General features: G+C 48.9%; 1 protein-coding gene across 1 annotated transcript in view; it reads left to right on the top strand.

Annotated features, from left to right (window-relative positions):
* Positions 1–19975, top strand: part of mgaa (MAX dimerization protein MGA a) — a 53589-nt gene extending 33614 nt beyond the window's left edge. Inside the window, exons 20-31 of the mRNA XM_038300899.1 lie at positions 2817–2894; positions 8193–8281; positions 8362–8450; positions 8559–8646; positions 8728–8844; positions 8918–9029; positions 13984–14078; positions 15539–15627; positions 15713–15779; positions 16630–16738; positions 18984–19238; positions 19308–19975. Of these exons, the coding sequence (XP_038156827.1) occupies positions 2817–2894; positions 8193–8281; positions 8362–8450; positions 8559–8646; positions 8728–8844; positions 8918–9029; positions 13984–14078; positions 15539–15627; positions 15713–15779; positions 16630–16738; positions 18984–19238; positions 19308–19864 (1745 nt within the window). The 3' untranslated portion in view covers positions 19865–19975. The remainder of the gene's footprint in view (positions 1–2816; positions 2895–8192; positions 8282–8361; positions 8451–8558; positions 8647–8727; positions 8845–8917; positions 9030–13983; positions 14079–15538; positions 15628–15712; positions 15780–16629; positions 16739–18983; positions 19239–19307) is intronic.
* Positions 19976–22454: the final 2479 nt, after the last annotated feature.

Here is a 22454-nt window from a genome sequence, read left to right on the forward strand (position 1 = left end):
TGTCCTCCGGAAGTCTAAGCCTATAGCAGCATAACTATAGAATAGTATGTATGTCACTATAGAACCCGGCTGAAAGTCTTCTTGCTCCGTTTGGTTTTGGAGTATTGCTTAATTCTGATCACTGTAATACTGTGAGGTTTACAGACATGAAAGATGAGCGCTCCTCTGTTCACAGCAGTCACTTCATTTCAGTCCTGACTGAAATTTTTCAAACAGATCATTTTGTTTTAGATGGTCCTGAAGCTGAGCGGAAACAAATTTTTTTTCAGCACCTTTGAAAGGGTCGGAAGATTGGAGATAGGCCTGTAGTTGACAAAGCCTTCTGGGTCAAGGGTGGGTTTTTTGAGAATTTGCCTGATGATTGCAGTTTTCAGTGTTGTTGGAAGCTGGCCGGACTGGAGGGAGTGGTTAATGACCTTTGTGATAAAGGGACTTAAGGTATGGAGATTGGATTTTACCAGGACTGTTGGTCCAGGGCGCAGGAAGAAAGTTTCATCTTTTTGATGATGTCCTCAACTTCTCGCTGTGAGATGACCAAGAAACAGCAGAAAGGTTGGGAAATCCCAGGTGTTGGGTCAGCAGTTGTGACAGGCAGTGTGGAGTAACTGGGTAGTAGGGAGTGGATGCTATTTACTTTTTTGCTGAAAAAAGTGATAAAGTTGTTTCTTCTGTGTCTTCTGTTTGAGAGTAAGTTTGCGGTTTGAGAATGTAATTTATGGTTGAGAAAAGTTGCTTGGAGTTTTCAGGCCTGTTGTTGATAATGTTAGAATAGAACTGTGAACGTGCATCTCTCAAGGACCTTGCATTGGACTTCTGATATTCACGGTAGCCCTGCCTATGAACAGTAAGTCCTGAGGCCTTGAGGTGCCGCTCAAGGATTTGGCCAGCTTTTTTCATTTGCAGTAGTTCAGAGGTGTACCATGGGTCTGGGCGTAAGAAGCTGACAGTTCTAGTTTTGACAGGAGCACGGAAAACTAGGAGACTCAGAGATTGGTTGTAGAAATCAACCGACTCGGTGACTGAAGAGAAATCAGCAGAGGTGAGATGTTGGAGGTCAATTGTTAAAGTGTCGAGTTTTTCCCAGGTCCCTATAGAAGATTTTACGTTTGAGTTTGGTCAGACACACCCAGATCATATCTTGGAAGGTTGCTAATGGGGGCGGAGTTGGATATGACCAGGTCCATTGTGTGCCCCCTGAAATGTGTTGTTGAAGGTTGAGGCAGTTCAATATTAGCAGAAACTCAGTTGCAAAATGACAGAAGCATTATCTACATGAATATTAATATCTCCAAGTATCATAATGTTGACAGAGGTGGTGCAGAGTGTTGTGAGAAGGTTGTGTATCTCTGAGATAAGTCATATTGGGTTTGGGGGTGGGCCGGTAGATGAGGAGCATTTTCAAGGGGGGGGGGGTTAACTTAAATGCTAGGCATTCAAATGAAGACAGTGTAGGAAGGGGGAGGGGGGTAAGCACCAAGTCCTGACGGTGTATGGCAGCTAGGCCACCACCATGACCAGTACTGCGGGCTCTGTCCAGGTAGCTGTAACCGGGGGGACAAACTTCATTAAGGGCTGAATAGACCCCTGGCTGGAGCCATGTTTCTGTGAGACACATGAAGTCTTGTTCAGTCTTGGGTTGTGTTATGTGAGGCTCAAAGAGGATCACTGTTTTTTTTTTTTCTGTTTTCCGTCCTCCTGAGCTTTTTTTCCTATATGTTTCATTGATTGTTTCAGCCCAGTCTGCCCCGCCTGTTCTGCACTGCTACTAACTCCATCCTATCCACTGCTAACGCCATCCTGTCCGCTGCTAACGCCATCCTGTCCGCTGCTAACGCCATCCTGTCCGCTGCTAACGCCATCCTGTCCGCTGCTAACGCCATCCTGTCCACTGCTAATGCCAGCCTGTGTAAAAACAGCCTGTCCGATGCTAATGCCATCCTGTCCTTTGCTGACGCCATCCTGTCCTTTGCTGACGCCATCCTGTCCTTTGCTGACGCCATCCTGTCCTGTGCTGACGCCATCCTGTCCTGTGCTGACGCCATCCTGTCCTGTGCTGACGCCATCCTGTCCTGTGCTGACGCCATCCTGTCCTGTGCTGACGCCATCCTGTCCTTTGCTGACGCCATCCTGTACTTTGCTAACGCCAGACTGTCCGCCGCTAACGCCATCCTGTGTAAAAACCAGCCTGTCCGATGCTAATGCCAGCTTGTCCACTGCTAACACCAGCCTGTCCAATGCTAATGCCAGCCTGTCCGCTGCTAACACCAGCCTGTCTAAAAACCAGCCTGTCCAATGCTAATGCCAGCCTGTCCGCTGCTAACACCATCCTGTGTAAAAACCAGCCTGTCCGATGCTAATGCCAGCCTGTCCGATGCTAATGCCAGCCTGTCCGATGCTAATGCCAGCCTGTCCGATGCTAATGCCAGCCTGTCCGATGCTAATGCCAGCCTGTCCGATGCTAATGCCAGCCTGTCTGCTGCTAACGCCAGCCTGTCCGCTGTTAACGCCAGCCTGTGTAAAAACCTGCTTGTCCGATGCTAATGCCAGCCTGTCCACTGCTTACACCAGCCTGTGTAAAAACCAGCCTGTCCGATGCTAATGCCAGCCTGTCCACTGCTAACGCCAGCCTGTGTAAAAACCAGCCTGTCCGATGCTAATGCCAGTCTGTCCACTGCTAACACCAGCCTGTCTAACAGCCAGCCTGTCCGATGCTAACGGATTTCTGGTTAACGTTTATTTTGATTTTGAAGTTTAAGTTTTCCGATGTGTACATTAGGATGAAAAGTGTTTCTCCCTCCCTTATTCTTATTTTCCAGATGGCATCTTTATGATCCCCACCAGTTATGGGAGAATCCTCTGTGGACTGATGAGAGAACAGTTGGGCGGTGTCAAAGGTGTGTGTCCGATTATATCTGGCATAAGGGGAACAGCAGGTTTCACTATGGGTGAGACCAGCCAAGGAAGCGGTCCCTGACTGACAGGTCGACTGTCCGTAAGCTCCTCCTACAGTCATTCTCACCCTCTTCCTGTGGGGAACTATATCACTCCCCCTCAGCTCCCTGGGCTACAAGCTAGGCAGCTCTTCAACTGTTCACAAAACAACGAAAGGACATCTGTGCCGATCATAGTGGTACAAGCTTTGGCTTGGACTGGCTGAGTAGATTCACACGCATGACGGCGTGCTGCCTTTACCTGGCTGCTTTACTGCAAAAAGATGAAATCACAAGTAGTTTTTAGTGAGACATTTTGCCAATGGAACAAACAATTTACATTTAAAATGAGAAGAAAACTCAAGTGCATGTTATCCGATTTTAGGAGTAAAAAGTACTAATTTTAATTGACAAATCATCTTATTTACCTGAGCAAATTGAGGTTAAAAAAACAGAATCAGAAATACTTCAATGATCCCAGGGGGAAATTATCTTCGTTACACGCTCCAGGTATACAAACGACATATTGCACACATTCATGTAAAGAAATAAAATACTATACTAAGAAATATAACTTTCCACACTTAAAATAAAAATATATATCCATATGTAACTATATATATATTTAGAGAGAGAGAGAGAGACTTGTATATATTTACAGATTTAAAAAGAAAAGAAAAAAACTTAATTTCAGAGTTAATTGTTTACTCCTTTCTAATTCATTTTTGCAATGTTTATATTCACATATTTAGCACCATGGTCTGTATCGCTGTAGGAGGAACTTGCTGTCTGTAGTATCAGCAGTATCACTATCAGGGGGCGGGCTTGATGCCATTAGAGCTCCCATAGGCGGTCTCACCCGTAGGCGGTCTCACCCGTAGGCGTTCTCACCAATAGGCGTTCTCACCAATAGGCGTTCTCACCCATAGGCGGTCTCACCCGTAGGCGGTCTCACCCATTGGCGGTCTCACCCATAGGCGGTCTCACCCATAGGCGTTCTCACCCATAGGCGTTCTCACCCATAGGCGGTCTCACCCGTAGGCGTTCTCACCCATAGCCGGTATCACCAATAGCCGGACTCACCAATAGCCGGTCTCACCCATAGCCGGTCTCACCCATAGCCGGTCTCACCCATAGGCGGTCTCACCCATAGGCGGTCTCACCCATAGGCGGTCTCACCCATAGCCGGACTCACCAATAGCCGGTCTCACCCATAGGCGGTCTCACCCGTAGCCGTGCTCACCCGTAGGCGTACACACCCATAGCCTTTCACACCCATAGCCGGTCTCACCCATAGGCGTTCTCACCCATAGCCGGTCTCACCCATAGGCGGTCTCACCAATAGGCGTTCTCACCCATAGGCGGTCTCACCCATAGGCGTTCTCACCCATAGCCGTCTCACCCATAGGCGGTCTCACCCATAGGCGGTCTCACCCATAGGCGTTCTCACCCATAGCCGGTCTCACCCATAGGCGGTCTCACCCATAGGCGTTCTCACCAATAGCCGGTCTCACCCATAGGCATTCTAACCCATAGCCGGTCTCACCCATAGGCGGTCTCACCCATAGGCGTTCTCACCCATAGCCGGTCTCACCCATAGGCGGTCTCACCCATAGGCGTTCTCACCCATAGCCGGTCTCACCCATAGGCGTTCTAACCCATAGCCGGTCTCACCCATAGCCGGTCTCACCCATAGCCGGTCTCACCCATAGGCGGTCTCACCCATAGGCGTTCTCACCCATAGCCGGTCTCACCAATAGGCGGTCTCACCCGTAGGCGGTCTCACCCGTAGCCGTTCTCACGCGTAGGCGTTCTCACCCATAGCCGGTCTCACCCATAGGCGGTCTCACCCATAGGCGGTCTCACCCATAGGCGTTCTCACCCATAGGCGTTCTCACCCGTAGGCGGTCTCACCCGTAGGCGTTCTCACCAATAGGCGTTCTCACCCATAGGCGGTCTCACCCGTAGGCGGTCTCACCCGTAGGCGTTCTCACCCATAAGCGTTCTGACCCATAGGCGTTGTGACCCATAGGCGTTCTCACCCATAGGCGTTCTCACCCATAGGCGTTCTCACCCATAGCCGGTCTCACCCATAGGCGTTCTAACCCATAGCCGGTCTCACCAATAGCCGGACTCACCAATAGCCGGACTCACCCATAGGCGGTCTCAGCCATAGGCGGTCTCACCCATAGGCGTTCTCACCCATAGCCGGTCTCACCCATAGGCGGTCTCACCCATAGGCGGTCTCACCCATAGGCGGTCTCACCCATAGGCGTTCTAGCCCATAGCCGTTCTCACCCATAGCCGTTCTCACCCATAGGCGTTCTAACCCATAGCCGGTCTCACCAATAGGCGTTCTCACCCGTAGGCGGTCTCACCCGTAGGCGGTCTCATCCGTAGGCGGTCTCACCCGTAGGCGGTCTCACCCGTAGGCGTTCTCACCCATTGCCGGTCTCACCCGTAGCCGTGCTCACCCGTAGGCGTTCACACCCATAGGCGTTCTCACCCATAGCCGGTCTCACCCATAGCCGGTCTCACCAATAGGCGGTCTCACCAATAGGCGTTCTCACCCATAGGCGGTCTCACCCATAGGCGGTCTTACCCATAGGCGTTCTCACCCATAGGCTGTCTCACCCATAGGCTGTCTCACCCATAGGCGGTCTCACCCATAGGGGGTCTCACCCATAGGCGGTCTCACCCATAGGGGGTCTCACCCATAGGCGGTCTCACCCGTAGCCGTTCTCACGCGTAGGGGTTCTCACCCATAGCCGGTCTCACCCATAGGCGTTCTCACCCATAGGCGGTCTCACCCATAAGCGGTCTCACCAATAGGCGTTCTCACCCATAGCCGGTCTCACCCATAGGCGGTCTCACCCATAGGCGGTCTCACCCATAGGCGGTCTCACCCATAGCCGGCCTCACCCATAGCCGGCCTCACCCGTAGCCGTTCTCACGCGTAGGGGTTCTCACCCATAGCCGGTCTCACCCATAGGCGGTCTCACCCATAAGCGGTCTCACCAATAGGCGTTCTCACCCATAGCCGGTCTCACCCATAGGCGGTCTCACCCGTAGGCGTTCTCACGCGTAGGGGTTCTCACCCATAGCCGGTCTCACCCATAGGCATTCTCACCCATAGGCGGTCTCACCCATAGGCGGTCTCACCCATAGGCGTTCTCACCCATAGGCGGTCTCACCCATAGGCGGTCTCACCCATAGGCGGTCTCACCCATAGGCGTTCTCACCCATAGCCGGTCTCACCCGTAGGCGGTCTCACCCGTAGGCGGTCTCACCCGTAGGCGGTCTCACCCGTAGCCGTTCTCACCCGTAGCCGGTCTCACCCATAGGCGGTCTCACCCATAGCCGGTCTCACCCGTAGGGGTTCTCACCCATAGCCGGTCTCACCCATAGGCGGTCTCACCCATAAGCGGTCTCACCCATAGGCGGTCTCACCCATAGGCGGTCTCACCCGTAGCCGTTCTCACGCGTAGGGGTTCTCACCCATAGCCTTTCACACCCATAGCCGGTCTCACCCATAGGCGTTCTCACCCATAGCCGGTCTCACCCATAGGCGGTCTCACCCATAGGCGGTCTCACCCGTAGGCGTTCTCACGCGTAGGGGTTCTCACCCATAGGCGGTCTCACCCATAGGCGTTCTCACCCATAGGCGTTCTCACCCATAGGCGGTCTCACCCATAGGCGGTCTCACCCATAGGCGGTCTCACCCGTAGGCGGTCTCACCCGTAGGCGGTCTCACCCGTAGCCGTTCTCACCCGTAGCTGTTCTCACGTGTAGCCTGTCTCACCCGTAGGCGTTCTCACCCGTAGGCGTTCACACCCATAGCCTTTCACACCCATAGCCGGTCTCACCCATAGGCGGTCTCACCCGTAGGCGGTCTCACCCATAGGCGGTCTCACCCGTAGGCGGTCTCACCCGTAGGCGTTCTCACCCGTAGGCGTTCTCACCCGTAGGCGTTCACACCCATAGCCTTTCACACCCATAGGCGTTCTCACCCATAGCCGGTCTCACCCATAGCCGGTCTCACCCATAGGCGTTCTCACCCATAGCCGGTCTCACCCATAGGCGTTCTCACCCATAGTGCTACAGCTTCTTCTATTATCAAACCACCAGGGTTATTTCAGTAACCCTAGGTTTCTGCAGCAGGACAATAATCCTAAACTAACCAGCAAATTCACTATTAAAGGGCTTGGAGCGGCCTAGTTAAAGTCCTGAGCTGAATCCGGTTGATGCTGTGGCACGCCCTTAAAATGGTTGTTTAACCCTGAACACCATCCAGTGGGGCTGACCTCTACCTGCTCAGTAAAGATGAGTGCATCAGACTTCCTCCACAGTGCTGTGCAACCCTCACCTCACTGGAGGGCAGCTGCTAAAGCCAGGCATTTACTGTTTTTGAGTTTTTGTCCACTTCGGGCTTATTATCTAGTGCCAGAATGTTTGGGATCGAGCCGAGTTTCAGCCTCATGGTGCGTCCTGCGTGTTTTAGTGTACAGGCTAACGAGGGGAGATCAGCCTCCCTATCAGGAATCATAAGGTCGGTAGAACATCAAACATGTTTCAAATTCAGTCTCCCGTCATGAGGTGCTCATGAGCAAATCCTGATGTTGAAGCAGAGCTATGAGCCGATTTACCAGAACCTCAAGCACTGTGCATGTGCAACACAGATTCACAAGTCCGACCAGCACCATCTCTCGGCACTGAGTCTGACGTGGTTTCTGGATGTACAGTGTGAGCAGGTAGATCGCATAAGTGAAAGAACAAATATAGTGAACTTTTAAACCCTGCGATTTCATCGTACAGTTTGAGCTGTAGATGAGAGCAATGATTGAAAACATTGTACAGTGGACACCCAGCTGATAAGATTACCTAAATTTGTTCCGTACTCTTCGTATTTGCTATCCAGTGTTAGCACCAGGCTATCAGCGCTAAGAGACGTTAGAAATCTTGAGAACTAACTCTGATGAAAGCTTGCCTTCAGCTGTTGCTAGCGCAGCTGACCAATGGTTAATCAAATCAGTAGCTGGCTTCGTCATGTACACGACCTACCGCACATACGGTGCCAATGTGAATCCGGACGACAGACAGAAACGTGTCCATGCTTCTGTTGGAGTAACGTGAACATAAAGACCGTCATCAGAACCGTCGCTGTTCACCCCTGGTCATCCAAACGCACACCTGGCCGGAGACGGGAGCAGCTCCACACCCTCCTCACTGATCCCTGATCTCTGACCTGTTCTGTTCTGATAGCGGACCAGGCTGCCACTGCAAGGAAAGAGGGAAAGGATGGGATCTACGTCTCATCTGAGGACGGTTTAAGCAGGATAACTGCTGTTGATGTAAGCCACTGCCGGATGTCTTCATTCAAACTGGATTGTAGCTGCAGCAGTTTCATCTCAATGCTCTCTGGTTCTGGCAGGACGCTGCTGCAGCGTTTGAGCTCCCAGATGTTGGCCAGCAGAGAAAAAGTCCTCAGAAGGACCAGGAGAGGAAGAACAGCAGTTCAAGGTGAGGAGTTCCCTCATGGTCACTGTGGACCAACCAAGCTGATCCCTGCTGCCTCTACTTGATTCATGATTCATCAACATCGGTGAACCTGGATCTTCTGCTTTCCAGAGAGGACTTGGAGCTGGAAGATGGAAGCCCCGTGGTCAACTCCACAAAACCTCAGACCCGTTGTCTTAGAACTACTCATGACAAAGGGGTACCTGATGCAGATTCAACACTTCCTATCTAGGTTGGAAGATGGTTGAAGCTAACGCCTGGTTTTTTTTTGGATCTCCAGCTTCACAACCTGAGAGAGAGACTCTCTCGAGCCCAGATACGGCAAATGTTCCTTAATTTAAGGAAGCAGGTGCATCCAAGCAGTTACAGAATGTCTAAAGCCTCCATTCTGAAAAAGGTGGGGAAGCAGTCTTCAGAGCGACTTAGTGTTCATAGTTCAGAAGACGATCACAGCGTGTTTTCTGCTGCAGGCCCAGGAGGTGATCCAGCAGTTGAACAGAGACGAGGAAAAGCTGAAGAGGAAAAAGGAGCGCATGCTGAAGAAGCGGGATAAATACCTGTCCCTTCTGGTTCCATCAGAAGGTTTGAATGCTTCTGGTGGATCTGAATATCTCAAGTCCATTTTTCTGGGACGTCCTCTGTCCGCTCCCGCAGAAGTTCATGTTTCAACCAATAAACTGTCTGGATAACAATCCACTATGCCTACATCACAGATTCTAATATTCATTTATAATTAAAATCAATCAGTCCAGAACATGTGCAACGTTAAACGTTAGCTACCTGGGGGTCAAAACTTCCAGACGTGTCAAGTAACGAAGTACAAATACTTTGTTACTGTACTTAAGTACACTTTTTAGGTATCTATACTTTACTCCATTAGTTATTTTTCTTCCTACTTCTGACTTCTACTCATTACATTTTCACACAAGTATCTGTACTTTCTGTTCCGTACATTTTTAAAACAAACGTTACTCGTTACTCTTGGCTTCAGTTTAATGTTTCTAAATATTTATTTCAGGTCATGTGCTCCATCTAATGCAGATCATTGGCTCCATCCACATCTAGTGAAAACTAGATGCCATGCTACAATGTCGGATTCAGAAAAAAATGTCTGAAAGGTCGGACACAGGCGAGAGATCGGGAGACGGAGACCAATAAGACCTCCCTCATCCTTCGCCTTATCTTAAAGAATTTTTTAGAAATAGTTAAAAAATTGAGCTTTCAGTTCATATAGTGGCATCTGGCTGTCTTTTTTTAAAGGTTACTTTATACTTTAAGTAGTTTTTGGAGCGCATTCTTTTTCACTTTTACTTGAGTAAAGAGGTCAAGTTGATACTTCAACTTTCACCAGAGTTTTTTTTAACTGCAGTACTTATACTTCTACTTAAGTAACAAAAGTGTGTACTTTTCACACCACTGAAAACTCCAAAATAAACACCTTAATAAAATCCTATGCTTCACTTATAATCCCTTATTTATAACAATAAGGTCACATCTATAAAGGCGGAGGGTGGCGTGTTGTACTCTGCCTTGATTGACTCAGTCTGAAAAATGTTTTATAAGCTCACATGGTGGAACAATAACACCATAACTTTATCTTGTTTTAATTGTGAAGTTGGTCTTTACCTTTTATTTCAAGTGGCATTAAAAAAATCATAAAAAGTCTTGAATTTAACTTGCCTTATGCTTAGGGTCAGACTGGAAAAATTTCGGCCCTGGCATTTTTCCATCAACAAAAAAAGATGAAGCACAATCAAACGCGTGCGTCTCAAATGTGAAACACAATACGGATGCACATTGTGGATTAACCGATCTATCTTCAAACTTCATACGACAACCATCACCAAGACTTCTATAATGCTGTTTTACTGGCTTTGGTTATTAACACGGACGCCACAGTTACTGCTGCTGCGTAACGTCCACACTGAACGAAGCCAGCCAGCCAGACACACACACACACATACTATGTCTACTACCTGTAAATAAGGCCAAGTGTTGTGAAAACACCAACATAAAACAATACAAAATAGAGGCAGACTGGCAGTTCTTCAAGAAGGAATACATGAAAGCTCAGCAGTGTGTCAGCGTTCACTGCAGGTCCAGGTGGCATGTGGGCAATGAAATGGAATAATGTAAACAGTTGCAAAACCCCATCATGCACTGCAACATATTTTTGCAACATATAAGAACATAAATTCACCAAACATAAGAGGAACATCGTAGTTTGGTTTAAAGAAAGGATTTTAGTTTTATTATAATTTAGTTTGTTGCAAGGATTTTACAGTTTGAAGAAATAGAAAATGACACCATATGCCAACCGTCACAAGGATGTGCATGACTAGGAAGGGTTGTATATACTGCATGCATCATTTAGGTAGTTTACATTTTATTACTTCTTGAGCTCCTTCAGTTATTTACTGTCACAGGTAGGAGCTTTGCCCGGAGAGTAAGTGTTGGTGCCGGTATGATCTAAGGAGGGCCGGCACTCAGAGGCTGAAATTAGGACCGACCCACCGGGCAAATGCCTAATATGACAGATCACCAGTCCGAGCCTTCTTATGCTCTAGGAACCCTGAGTAGCCTTCACCAGGATATTGATGTAACCAGGATGACTGGATGGACATGGGGCATGACATTTACAGATGACATCCTGTGTAAGGTGGACAATGCAGGAGCACGTGCTGACCACCTTGGCAACTCCCTGGTGGTTCACGTGTTTGCCCTCTCTGCATCTGTTCAGGGTGCTGGTGGTGAAACTGCGGCGATTGGTTTTAGTGACGCAGCGCTGCGGGCCTTTGCGCTGATGACCAGAGAGCTTGGCAGTGTCATCTCCTTCCAAGCTTGTAGACTGGTCTTGGTTGCACAGTCTTCTATTACCGAAGCATGCCGTAGGGGTGTCCCCGTTATTCCAGAGGAGCTGTTTGGGTCCCCGGGGGATAGAAGATACCACCATCCCAGCATTCGGACATTTTTCCATTCAGCAGCTAAATTTCTGGGCTGCTCATGCTGTAGATCCATGGCTGGTTGCTACCTTAACCCATGGCTACAGGCTCCAGTTCTGAGACAGTTGTCTTGTTCCATCTCAGACAACGCCTTTCTTGGGATGTTTTTGTACTCTACTACCTTGAGGGCCGGTCCAGCTGTTAACAGGGTGGACAACACACCCCAGTTTGTCAGTCGATTAAGGCTGGTCAGGCAGTTTCCCGACTTCATCTTCCTGTGAATGCTGGGCAAACTGACATCTCTAGTCACGCTCTTTTCCCTCACTCTGACTAGGCACGTCTTTGATTCTGGTGGATTGGTTGTGCCCTTTGAATCCCTGGGTTGTAAAGATAATCCAAGTTCTGTCAGCTGAGCCATGGGCTCTCCCCATTTGTAGGGACGTGCTGTCTCAGGTTCAAGGGGAGAATTATCATCCACACCCAGATCACCTAGCTCTCTGGGCTTGACCCATGAAAAGTGGAATTTATATGTGACAGGTTTCCATCCAGAGCTCATCCACACCATACAAAATGCTAGGGCTTCTCCTACACGCTCCCTTTACAGTAGTAAATGGCAGGTTTTTGGGGAATAGTGAGGGGAAGGCAGGTCATTACTTTCAGTGTTCATTGGTAGATGTGCTCTGCTTTTTGCAAAGCTTGTTTGAAAAGGGTAAGGCCTTTTCAACAATTAAGGTTTATTTAGCTGCAATCTCTGCTTGTCATGTAGGGTTTGGTAATAAACCTGTGCGGAAGCACCCCTTAGTGTGTCCTTTCATGAGAGGGGTTCAACGTAAGTTGGTAGTTCCTAAGCCTCTGGTGCCATTATGAGATCTCACTCTGATGCTGGACCCACTTTGCCCTCATCCCTTTGAAACTTTGGAGGTTGTTGCCTTAAAGTTTCTTTAATTTAAAACTACCCTGCTCCTAGCGTTGGCCACAGCTAAGAGAGTGAGTTGCATGCATTTTTAGTCAGCCCGGCTGGTTTACAGTGGGCTCTCCAAGTTGTGCTTAAGACCCAATTCTGCTTTTGTGCCAAAGGTTTTGCAATAATCATACAGGTGTTCGATGGTGGAATTGCTGGCATTCCATCTTCCCCCATTCTCTTCAGCAGGAGGGCAGAAGCTTCATCACTTAAGTCCTGTGATAGCTTTAAGAGCTTATGTGTGGACAGGGCAACCTGTTTTAGAAGTAATTTAATCTGTTTGTGTCTTGGGGTACCGCTCATAAGGGCAAACCGGTCTCCTGCCAAGGGTTGGCACACTAGAATGGGGAGGCTATATCTCTGGCATATAGGTGTGCAGGCTCTGAGCCCCCTAAAGGGGTGAGGTCCCATTCTACCAAGAGCATTTCCACCTCTTGGGCTTTGTTCTATGTTGTGTCAGTTCAGGACATCTGTGCTTTTTGCCAGTTGGGCTACACCATTATATTTGTGAGGTTTTACAGGCTGGATTTGGCTCAGCCATTGCTTGTGCACATAGTGCTTGAAGTAAGGATGTCAGGGTCCACCTAAGGCCCTGGATTGGGATTCCAATCATGCATGGCTTCGGGGTCAGCATGCAATCCGGGAGTGGGCCATGTCATCTAGGGTGAAACACAGAGTGAAGTTAGAAAGAGAATGTTGAGTTACTTATTGTAATCCGTGGTTATTTGATAACAGAGCGAGGGCATGGGCACGGAAAGAAACCTGCCTTGCATGAATTGAGCCTGGTAGGTTTGCCGTAGGTGGAGCATGGCTCAACCTGTCTGTCACAGACAGATGTGATGTATTTGGAGCTTCTGTAGTTGGTCACGCAGAAGCGATTTCCATAGTGAAACACCTCACTCTGTTATCAAACAACCAGGGATTACGTTAAGTAACCCAACGTTTTGTGTCTTTGTCTTGAAATTTTGGGGTATTATGATGATTTCAGTTGGACTATCGTTGGACAGAATATCCCTTATATGTCCATGGCCAGTTTTGTTTAAAAACTTTGGCCGATATATTTTCGATATGGTTTTTTTAAAGCCCCAAATATCGATATTGGTCTTCAAAATCCTATGTTGGTTGGGCTCATTGCTCACAAGCACTGCCAACCCACCTCCTTTGAGTTTTGCACCCTTCTGTCAATCTCTGTGTGCTCGTACGGTCTTGAAGCCAGGCAGAGAGACACTGGAGTCTGAGATATGATCCTGCAGCCATGTTTCAGTGAAACCCATAGTACTTGAATGCTGATAATTCTGGCTGGATCCTTGCTAGGGCTTGGAGTTCTGACTTGTTTGACAACCGTAGGGAAGAAAGCAATAAAAAAAAACAAAAAACAATGCAGATTAACTGAAGCCCACAATCTGATCCAGTCTATTCTGGTCTATTTCGGCTGGTAGGGACTCAGACCAAGTAGCTGGTTTCTCTTCTCAGAGGTCAGTAGATCTTTATACGTCCCTCTGACTGTTAAGCCTGAGGAACAGCAGCTGTGTGGATGGCTGGCCGGAACAGAAACACGGTATTAACATGTTGACTTAAAGGTCTCCTCAGTGATCCCATGCCCCTGACCCTGTTCTGTTTCGTGTTCTGACAGCGGACCAGACCGGCACCGCCGCCGTGAAGGAGGAGAAGGACCTGATCTACATCTCATCTGAAGAGGACGGTTTAAACAGGATGACTGTTGCTGATGTAAGCTGCTCCCTCAGTGGTTCCTCTGTAGCTCAGTCTGTTTGCCAGAGTCCTTCTGTTCCGGTTCCTCTGGAACCTTTCAGATCATCAGTAGAAGCTCACTGTCAGCCAGAGATGATCATGTTACCCCCAGTTTCCTCATCTTCCGCTCCACCTCATTCACGTATGTCGTGCGGAGCACTTGATCAGTCACGTTAATCAGAGCTGTTCCACATCCACCTTTACTCCTTTGAATGTCATCGTCCATGTAAATCTTCTCCGTCCTTCACCCTCAAAATAATGATCTGAGCTACTTTTTACTCCGCTTCGGTCCGGCCAGGTCAAGATCTGCAATTCCAATCACACCAAACAGGAAAAAGAAGGTCAAAAAGATCCAGTTAGTTAAATTAAAATATGGTAATGACAGATCGGCAACAACAGATTAGAGCATAATTCTTATATATTCCCCAAAACTAAGACCGTTTAATTAAATGATTAGAAGCAAACTATCGGTACTTCAACAGACCAGGAAGCAGATTTCTCATCTCCATCAAAATATTTATTTTATACCGAGAGGCTTCGTCGTTGAATTGCCAACTTGAAGAGGGAGGATTTGCCATCAAACTTCTGGTCAGAGAAAAAACACGTAATATGTAGCCAACATTTGGAAGAAGAATGCTTTCAAGATGACTTGGATAATAGCGCGTTGTGACAAACACCAGATACAGCACTGGAACTTGATCAACAGCCGATACCGCACCGTGACGTCACAAACCAGTAGGTGGCAGTAGTGTTATTTGACAAACATGGAGGCCTCCAGTAAAGCACATTCACATGAAAACTTCTCTTAATTAAAAACACTCATTATTTATTGAACAGTATGTAATAATTTCATATTAAAAGTACTTTCAGAAGTTTGTGCTCTGAATATGAGCTGATTATTATTTTTTTTTAATTAAGCATCCATTACCTCTTATTTTGCTCCTATGAATTAAATTAGCATAATATAGCACATGCTCTCCTCAAGCTCCAAGGAACACAGAGCGTAGCAGGACTGGAGGAACCGTTCAGGCTGTAGGCGTTGCAGTCTGGAATGGAGCGGGTTGTGCAGGATTTCAGGGTTAGACGGAGAAGGTAGATCTGCGTAGAAGTAGTCCACGTCTCCCTGCCATCCTCATTTCTCTAAGTATATCTTGTTTCTGTAGTTCTGTGTCTTTCCTCCCATCATTTCAGCTCATTTACTGGTCTGATTTAGTAAAGTTATGAGCAGGATAGTTCTTCACGTTTCTGCCTGGACCCTGTGGAGTTCCTGAAGCTTGTTTAGGTCTGAGGCGTCTGTCTGTTGATTCTATTTCTGTAATGGCAGGTTTAAAACTTAATCCTTCAGAGTAATTTTTAATGCAGTGAAACCAGAAGCTCTGAAGCTGCAAACTGGATTGTAGCTGCAGCAGTTTCATCTCAATGCTCTCTGGTTCTGGCAGGACGCTGCTGCAGCTGTTGAGCTCCCAGATGTTGACCAGAGGAGGAGCAGTCCGCAGCAGGACCAGGTGAAGACGAGCAGCAGTTCAGGGTGAGAAGTTACCTCATGATCACTGCTGCCTCTATTCTATCCATGATTCAACAACATTGGTGAACCTGGATGTTCTGCTTTCCAGAGAGGACTTGGAACTGGAAGATGGTAGCCCCGTGGTGAACCCTGGGAGGACGGCGCTGCTCGGTCAGGTCTGTAAACCGGAGGGTCTTGGGCCCAGATGTCACTTTAGCTCCACAGAACCGTGAAGACGCGACACATTCTGCCTGATTCAGGGTCAGATGAGCTGAATGAAACAGGTTTCCAGGCAAAGCCAGCCTGGTTCTACTGCTTGGTCTGTACCATCGCAGCCAGAACTGTCACAGAGGAACATAGAGCTCTTTAAAGTCCAGGTTCATGATAAGAACCCAAAGGCCAAGTTCTGCTGTGGATTAAAGGTTCCACATTTCTGTCTAAGCAGAACCAGCTGATTTAATTCAGTCACTAACTCTGCAGGATTCTCTCCTGGATGAGCAGATAGAGGCAGGAGATATTGACTCTTCAGCAATCCCTCACACTAAGCATGCTGGTAGCGACAGTGGAGAGTAAAAAAACTCCCCTTTAGCAGGAAGAAACCTCCAGCAGAACCAGGCTCAGTGTGAGCAGCCATCTGCTGAGGCCGACTGGGGTTCAAGGAGACAGAAGCAGACATAGAAGCAATGATCTATGAGGACTTTCTATGTTAGAAAAGCTAACGGTAAGCTAGCTCCACAGGCTGCTCTGTCTGGGAAAGGAAACGGTTAATCAGACGAACTCTGAGCAAGTTTTCATGTCCGAGGATGAAGGAGAGAACATCCATTTAGTTGCAGTAGAAGCTGAGCCCATAGCTCTGTCTAGCAGAGAAATATCTACAGTGAAGCCTTTCCTTCATGAAGGAACCAGAAGCCGGGAACAGTTCTGCTTCCTGCTGCTGCAGCAGGCCGTTTAACAGCCTGGTTAGAGTTCACAGAGTCAGGGCTGCGTCTCTAGATCTTCCCCTGATCAGACTGTTTGTGGTTCCAGGTTCCTCAGGAGGTCCAGAAGCTTCCATCAGAGGCGGAGAGTCTGCGGTTCTCCCAGAGCGTCTCCAAACAAGAAGATGGAGGCATCCAGGACGTCTGCAGCACATCGGGTCAGACAGCATTTTATGACTTTACCTGATCAGGGTCTGTTCTGTAGACTGACTGACTTACTGACTGACTGACTGACTGCATCTCAGATCACAGAACCTTGTTTGGACCTTTTAGTTCTGGTTCCTCTCCAGGTTAACAGCCACTATTTATTGCTGTTGAGGTTGGTCATGTGCTGATTGTTGGGTCATGTGATGTCAGCGCTGTAGGCGGCTTTGATGGAGCAAACGGATGTTCCTCCAAACCTGAATGATCTGGATCCATCCAGGTTCTGGTTCCAGGTCCAGTCAGCTAGGTCTCCTCACAGCTGCTTTCTCAAAGCGAAGCAGGTGACCTGGAGACGATCATCCAAGCTTTGTTCTGAACTCACTCGTCCTTTGCCTTCAGAATCCTGCTGCTTGTCTCCAAACACATCCCTCCTGTCCCCCCCCGCCTCCTCCCGCCATTCTGTGAGTTGCCAACATTCCAGTGTGTGCAGAATGTCCCGGCCGACATCCTATCTCGGGGGCGTCCACCACCGGGGGGAGTGGAGGCTCCAGCCAGAGGTAGTGGGAGCTATTTGGGAGAAGTTCGGAAGAGCAGACGTAGATCTGTTTGCATCCACCCATTGCCCGCTTTGGTTCTCCCTGACAGACAGTGCCAGTCACCTAGGTCAGGATGCGCTGTCGCACGACTTGCCGCGGGCGCTGCTCTATGCATTCCCGCCACTTCCCCTGATAGGCCCAACCTCCTGAGGGTCTTTCAGGAGGGGCACCAGCTGCCACTGGTGTACACCCATAAGGGGAAGGCTTTTAGCCGCTGGTGTCAGGAAAGACTTGAGGACCCTGTACACTGTCCTGTTTCTGTTATTTTAACCCTCCTTCAAGCACTACTTTCTAAAGGTCGCTTTCCATCCACTCTGAAAGTTTATGCTGCTGCCATCTCTTGCTGGCATTCGGTGGTGAAACGGTGGGTCGTAACAAGGATGTTTCCTTGTTTCTGAGAGGTGCCTGATGTTTGCACCCTCCAACATGCCCTGTTGTGCCTGTGTTGGACCTCTCTCTTGTCCTCACTGCTCTGCGCTCTCCTCCTTTTGAACCATTGGCAGAGGCAAGCCTTGAGTGTGTGTCCAAGAAGAAAGCTTTTCTCCTCGCCATGGCCTCGGCGAAGCGGGTGGGTGAGCTACATGCTTTGTCTGTTCACTAGTCCAGCTGCCGTAGGAACCCGGCTGGTTCTGGTGTTACTCTCTGGCCTAATGTGGCGCTTCTTCCTAAGGTGGCTTCATCCGCGAGCCACACTGTGTCCTTCCAGCTTGCTCGCCTTGATGCGGGCTTGATGAGCTTCTCTGCCCTGTTCGGGCACTGAAAGCATATGTCAGACTCACAGCTTCTCTCCTGCAGTCGGATAGTCTGTTTGCTACGCAGGGCCCTGCAAAGGGGCAGGCTCTTTCCAAACAGTGCCTTGCACGTTGGATTGTGGATGTGGTGGAACAAGCGTACATTCTGCAGGGCCGCCAACACCCCGCTGGTGTACGGTGCCATTCCACCAGGGGCTTTAGTGTGTCATGGGCCGCTATGACTGGTGTCCCTCTGGAGGCCATTTGTTCAGCAGCCTCTTGGTCAACCCCCGAATACCTTTACTAAGTTTTACAGGGTTAACTTGGCCGCCTTTCACCCAATGGAGGGGTTCCTATCCCGGCACGCACCATCTTCCCAGTGAGGTGGGCATGTTTTCGGGTTGTTTATTTTCTGCATGTGATTCTTCAGGACTCTGTTGGTAATCGTCATCCGTGCTTTAAGCACCGCCTCTGGCGGTCAGTAGGGATGAAATAGAATGAAAGTTACGACTTTTAACTACGGTTCCCCAGATGACCGCCAGAGCGTTCGGTCCCTCAGAATCAATGTGTTTTCATGAGGAGAATACAGGACTGAGCTGTCGTTACGTGATTATATTGGCTCACTGGTGTCACCGGGGGTCATACGTGACTATGTTGGTATAAGATTCTCGAGCTGTGCAAGCGCAAGAGTGATCATTCGTGCTTTAAGCACCGCCTCTGGTGGTCATCAGGGATTCATGGAACCTTAGTTACAATCGTAACTTTTGTTTTTAAACCGGTTCCGTTGACAGTGATCGTTAGGAAGCAGAACCTGATCAGCGCAGCAGGTCGAACCTCCGTAGGCTTGGACTATGTTCTGTTCTCACTGATGGAAACGGGTCCAGTTAAAGTCTGGTTTCAAATCTGGGAACTTTTTTTGTCTTTGTTTGCAGAGACGGAGGAGAAGCAGCAAACGGCCAGTCGGGTTCCAGCTGAGGCAGCCCGTCGTGTCGCCCAGTCAGAAACCCGACGGACGCCTCCCTGTCAGGGTTCAGGTCAGCCTGCCTTTGTCCATCTGCAGCCCACCGTCCCCCTGTCCGACTCTGAGCCTCCTCTGCCTGGATTCTCTGAAGTGAAGAAGCGGACCAGAACCATTCCCAACATTCTGTCCCGGAGCCGCCGCCAAGCTGCGTCCCTGAAGGCAGAAGGTAAGAGGCGGCACTCAGTGCTTTATCTGGGGTTCTGGTGGCTTTTCTCATCCGTGTTTCTGTCCTCAGAACTGAAGTCAGACCCTGTGCCCGTTGCCGTTCATCCAGAAAGTACACAGCATCGCTGCCCGGAGCAGCAGCCGCCGCTTTCTGCAGCTGCAGCCACGGTTCCTCTGATCCCCACGGAATGCAGCCGGGCCACCGTCCAGAACCTGGGTGCAGCTGGGCCCCTCGGTCCCAACACCTCTCAGAGCTCTGCTCCGACCACGCATGGACCATCTGCTGGGCCAAAACCCAGATCCGATTCGGACAACCAAAGCCTGTCATCCCTTCTCAGCGAAATTGTTTTTCTCAACCAGCAGACTGTTACCACGGTAACGCCAGCAGACCAGGGCAGCCCACAGGTTAACCCCGGTGGTTCCGAGGAACGGAGACGGGCTGCCCCTCGGCCAGAGGCTCCCTGCGAAGGTGTCCTGACCCCGCCCCCTCTGTTGCACATGAAGGTGGGAGCGGCCAAGGCAGAAGGACTCAGCACAAATGACGGCTCTTCGGTCGGAGGGGGCGTGGCCTGGAGGCCGATGCCGAGGCTAGTTCCACTGGGCCTGAGAGGAAACTCGCCCAGCTGAGTCGAAGCGCAGCCGAGCTGGACGCTCCAGAACTGCAGATCCCTCCGATCCACTGGAGGCTCAACAACGATTCCTTCCTCTATTATATCAGACCGCAAACTGGACCGGAGCGGAGAATTAACAGCATTCATTTTATGAACCCAAGCTCTATTAGTTACTGATTTCTCTGTCTCCATGGTAACCGGGGACTTTGTTTCCACGGTAATCACAACGACTGTCTCCATGGTAACTGTTGCCTCTGTCTCCATGGTAACCGTTGACTCTGTTTCCACGGTAAACACGCTGACTGTCTCCATGGTAACCGTTGACTCTGTTTCCACGGTAATCACGCTGACTGTCTCCATGGTAACCGTTGACTCTGTTTCCACGGTAATCACGCTGACTGTCTCCATGGTAACCGTTGACTCTGTCTCCACGCTAACTGTTGACTCTGTCTCCACGGTGATCACGCTGACCGTCTCCACGGTAACCGTGCTCCTCTGTAGGAAGATCTGGAATAATCTCCATGGTTTCCAGACCAGGTCCTTTGGAGGCTGAATTTTTCTAAATGTTTTAGCTGCTAAAGTTTCAGCTCCATCAGTATTTGACTCCCTGAGTTCTGAAGCCTCCTGGGTCGGTTCTGACCCTCATGTCAAGGATAAAATGTTTAGGACTGCTTCTCTGTGTTTGGAAGTTGAGATAAATCCAAGCTGTTCTGCCTGGTCTTCATTTAGTAGGAATTTGTTTTTAAAATATTTGGATGTAGATTGTTTCTCCTGTTCAACACTTTAATATTAATAAAGTTTTTTGTTTTTTTTTAATCAATGAGCCATGATGTTGGTCTTTGATGTGGGGAATAGGAACTGGTCTCCTCAGGTGAATTCTAGCCTGGGGTCTTTGGGTTTCTCTCTACATCAGCCTCCAAGTCTTTAAGCCACAGATTCTGAGCAGGTTAGAGATCTGAACTTTGACTAGGCCATTCTAACCCATGAATTGTTGGTGTACGCTCCACCGTGTCCCTGGCTGGATGTTCAGGTGAACCTCCACAGCTTCTAATAGGTTTTCATCTAGGATAGTCCTGATTGAGCTCCACCCATCAGCCTCCGTTCCCCACAGCATGATGCTGCCACCACCACCCTCTTTTTATCAGATTATAGTCATTTAATGACGGAGGTTGTTGGTGTTGGCTAGGGAGAAGTAGCTGCTCACCACTGAGCTGTGAAAGAAGAGGATCTGGACAGAAACGGTGGTTTGGACATGGACAGAAGAACATTATGCACTTTTAATGGGTCCTAATTAGCAGATGGTGTCAAAAATATGTTTATTACTCCAGTATAAATCCTGCTGTTTAAAAACTCTTTCATAGAAGTTAGAGGATCAACTTCAGCTTAAAAAAAAGGTAAAAAAAAGGTAAAAATCTAATGCAGGAACAAACATCAAGGACAGAAGGTTTACTGCACTACCCTATTAAAGGAACATTTTTCTATAATTCTGGATGATAACTTCCTTAGACTTCATTTTCTTAGTTTTTTAACTAATGGTGTCAAATTTAACATCATTTTGGTAAACTATTTATTTTGGTACGTGGTGAGCAACAAGTTGGGGCAGCACAGAGTCCAAAGAAATTGTCTGGATGAAACTAATTAATTTGATAGTTTTTTTTTTTTTTTTTTAAATACCAACAAGCCATAATGAAAATTAGCTTAAATTAAACTATTTTTTTCTATTTTTAAAATGTAAGGAATAGAAAGTAAAAATGACTCCAGTAAAGTATAGATGGCCGAAATTTCTACTTCTGTAAAGTAATGAAGTATTTGTAGTTTATTTGAGGTGGAAAAAAAAAAAAAAAAAAAAAAAAAATCCAGAACCTTTCGGCTCCTCTGGGCCACTGTTATTGTGAAAAGCCCAACCGGAAGCAGTAGCTAGTGCCGCATGCGAGCTTGCCGCTGTCGGTTTGGCCGTGCGTCTCCAGCCTGTCCGCTTTAAACCTTTTACTGCTGCGGAAAAAATGGCGAACTGGATCCTAAGGAACTGGGCCCAGGCTGTCTGACAGGTTCCGGTCCAGTTCGGACCGTGGACAGCATGCCCGGACCGCCACCGGGCGGATAGCGCTTCACCGCGACCCAAACAGTCCTCTAGACGAGAGCTGCCGGCGGAGGGTGACGAGATGTCGGCGGAGGGAAGCGGAACCATCCGCAGGCGGATCAAGAACCTGCTGCGCTCCCCGTCCATCAAACTGAGACGGACCGGAGCGGCTCGGAACCAAAACGACCTTAGCGGCAAGGTACAACACACACACACACACACACACACACAGACATACAGACACATACAGACAGACTCGGACACAGACACACACACACACACACACTGAGACACACACACAGACTCGGACACAGACAGACACTGGTCAGGACCGGTTGGATGGTCCACCTGTCATGGCCCTCTGCTCAGCTGACTGGTTGTACTGGTACTGTTGGGTCGGACGTATATGAAGGTACCTTCACCATCTTCAGAACCCTGAAGTAGTACCAGATGACCCGGCACCAAGAGCAGCAGGTTTTAGAGGGAACCGGTTGAACGCCACCAGAACCAGTGGATCCATCATGGA

This window comes from Cyprinodon tularosa, unplaced genomic scaffold (genome assembly GCF_016077235.1).
Source record: "Cyprinodon tularosa strain WSP-4 unplaced genomic scaffold, ASM1607723v1 ctg459, whole genome shotgun sequence".
NCBI classification, from domain to species: Eukaryota; Metazoa; Chordata; class Actinopteri; order Cyprinodontiformes; family Cyprinodontidae; genus Cyprinodon; species Cyprinodon tularosa.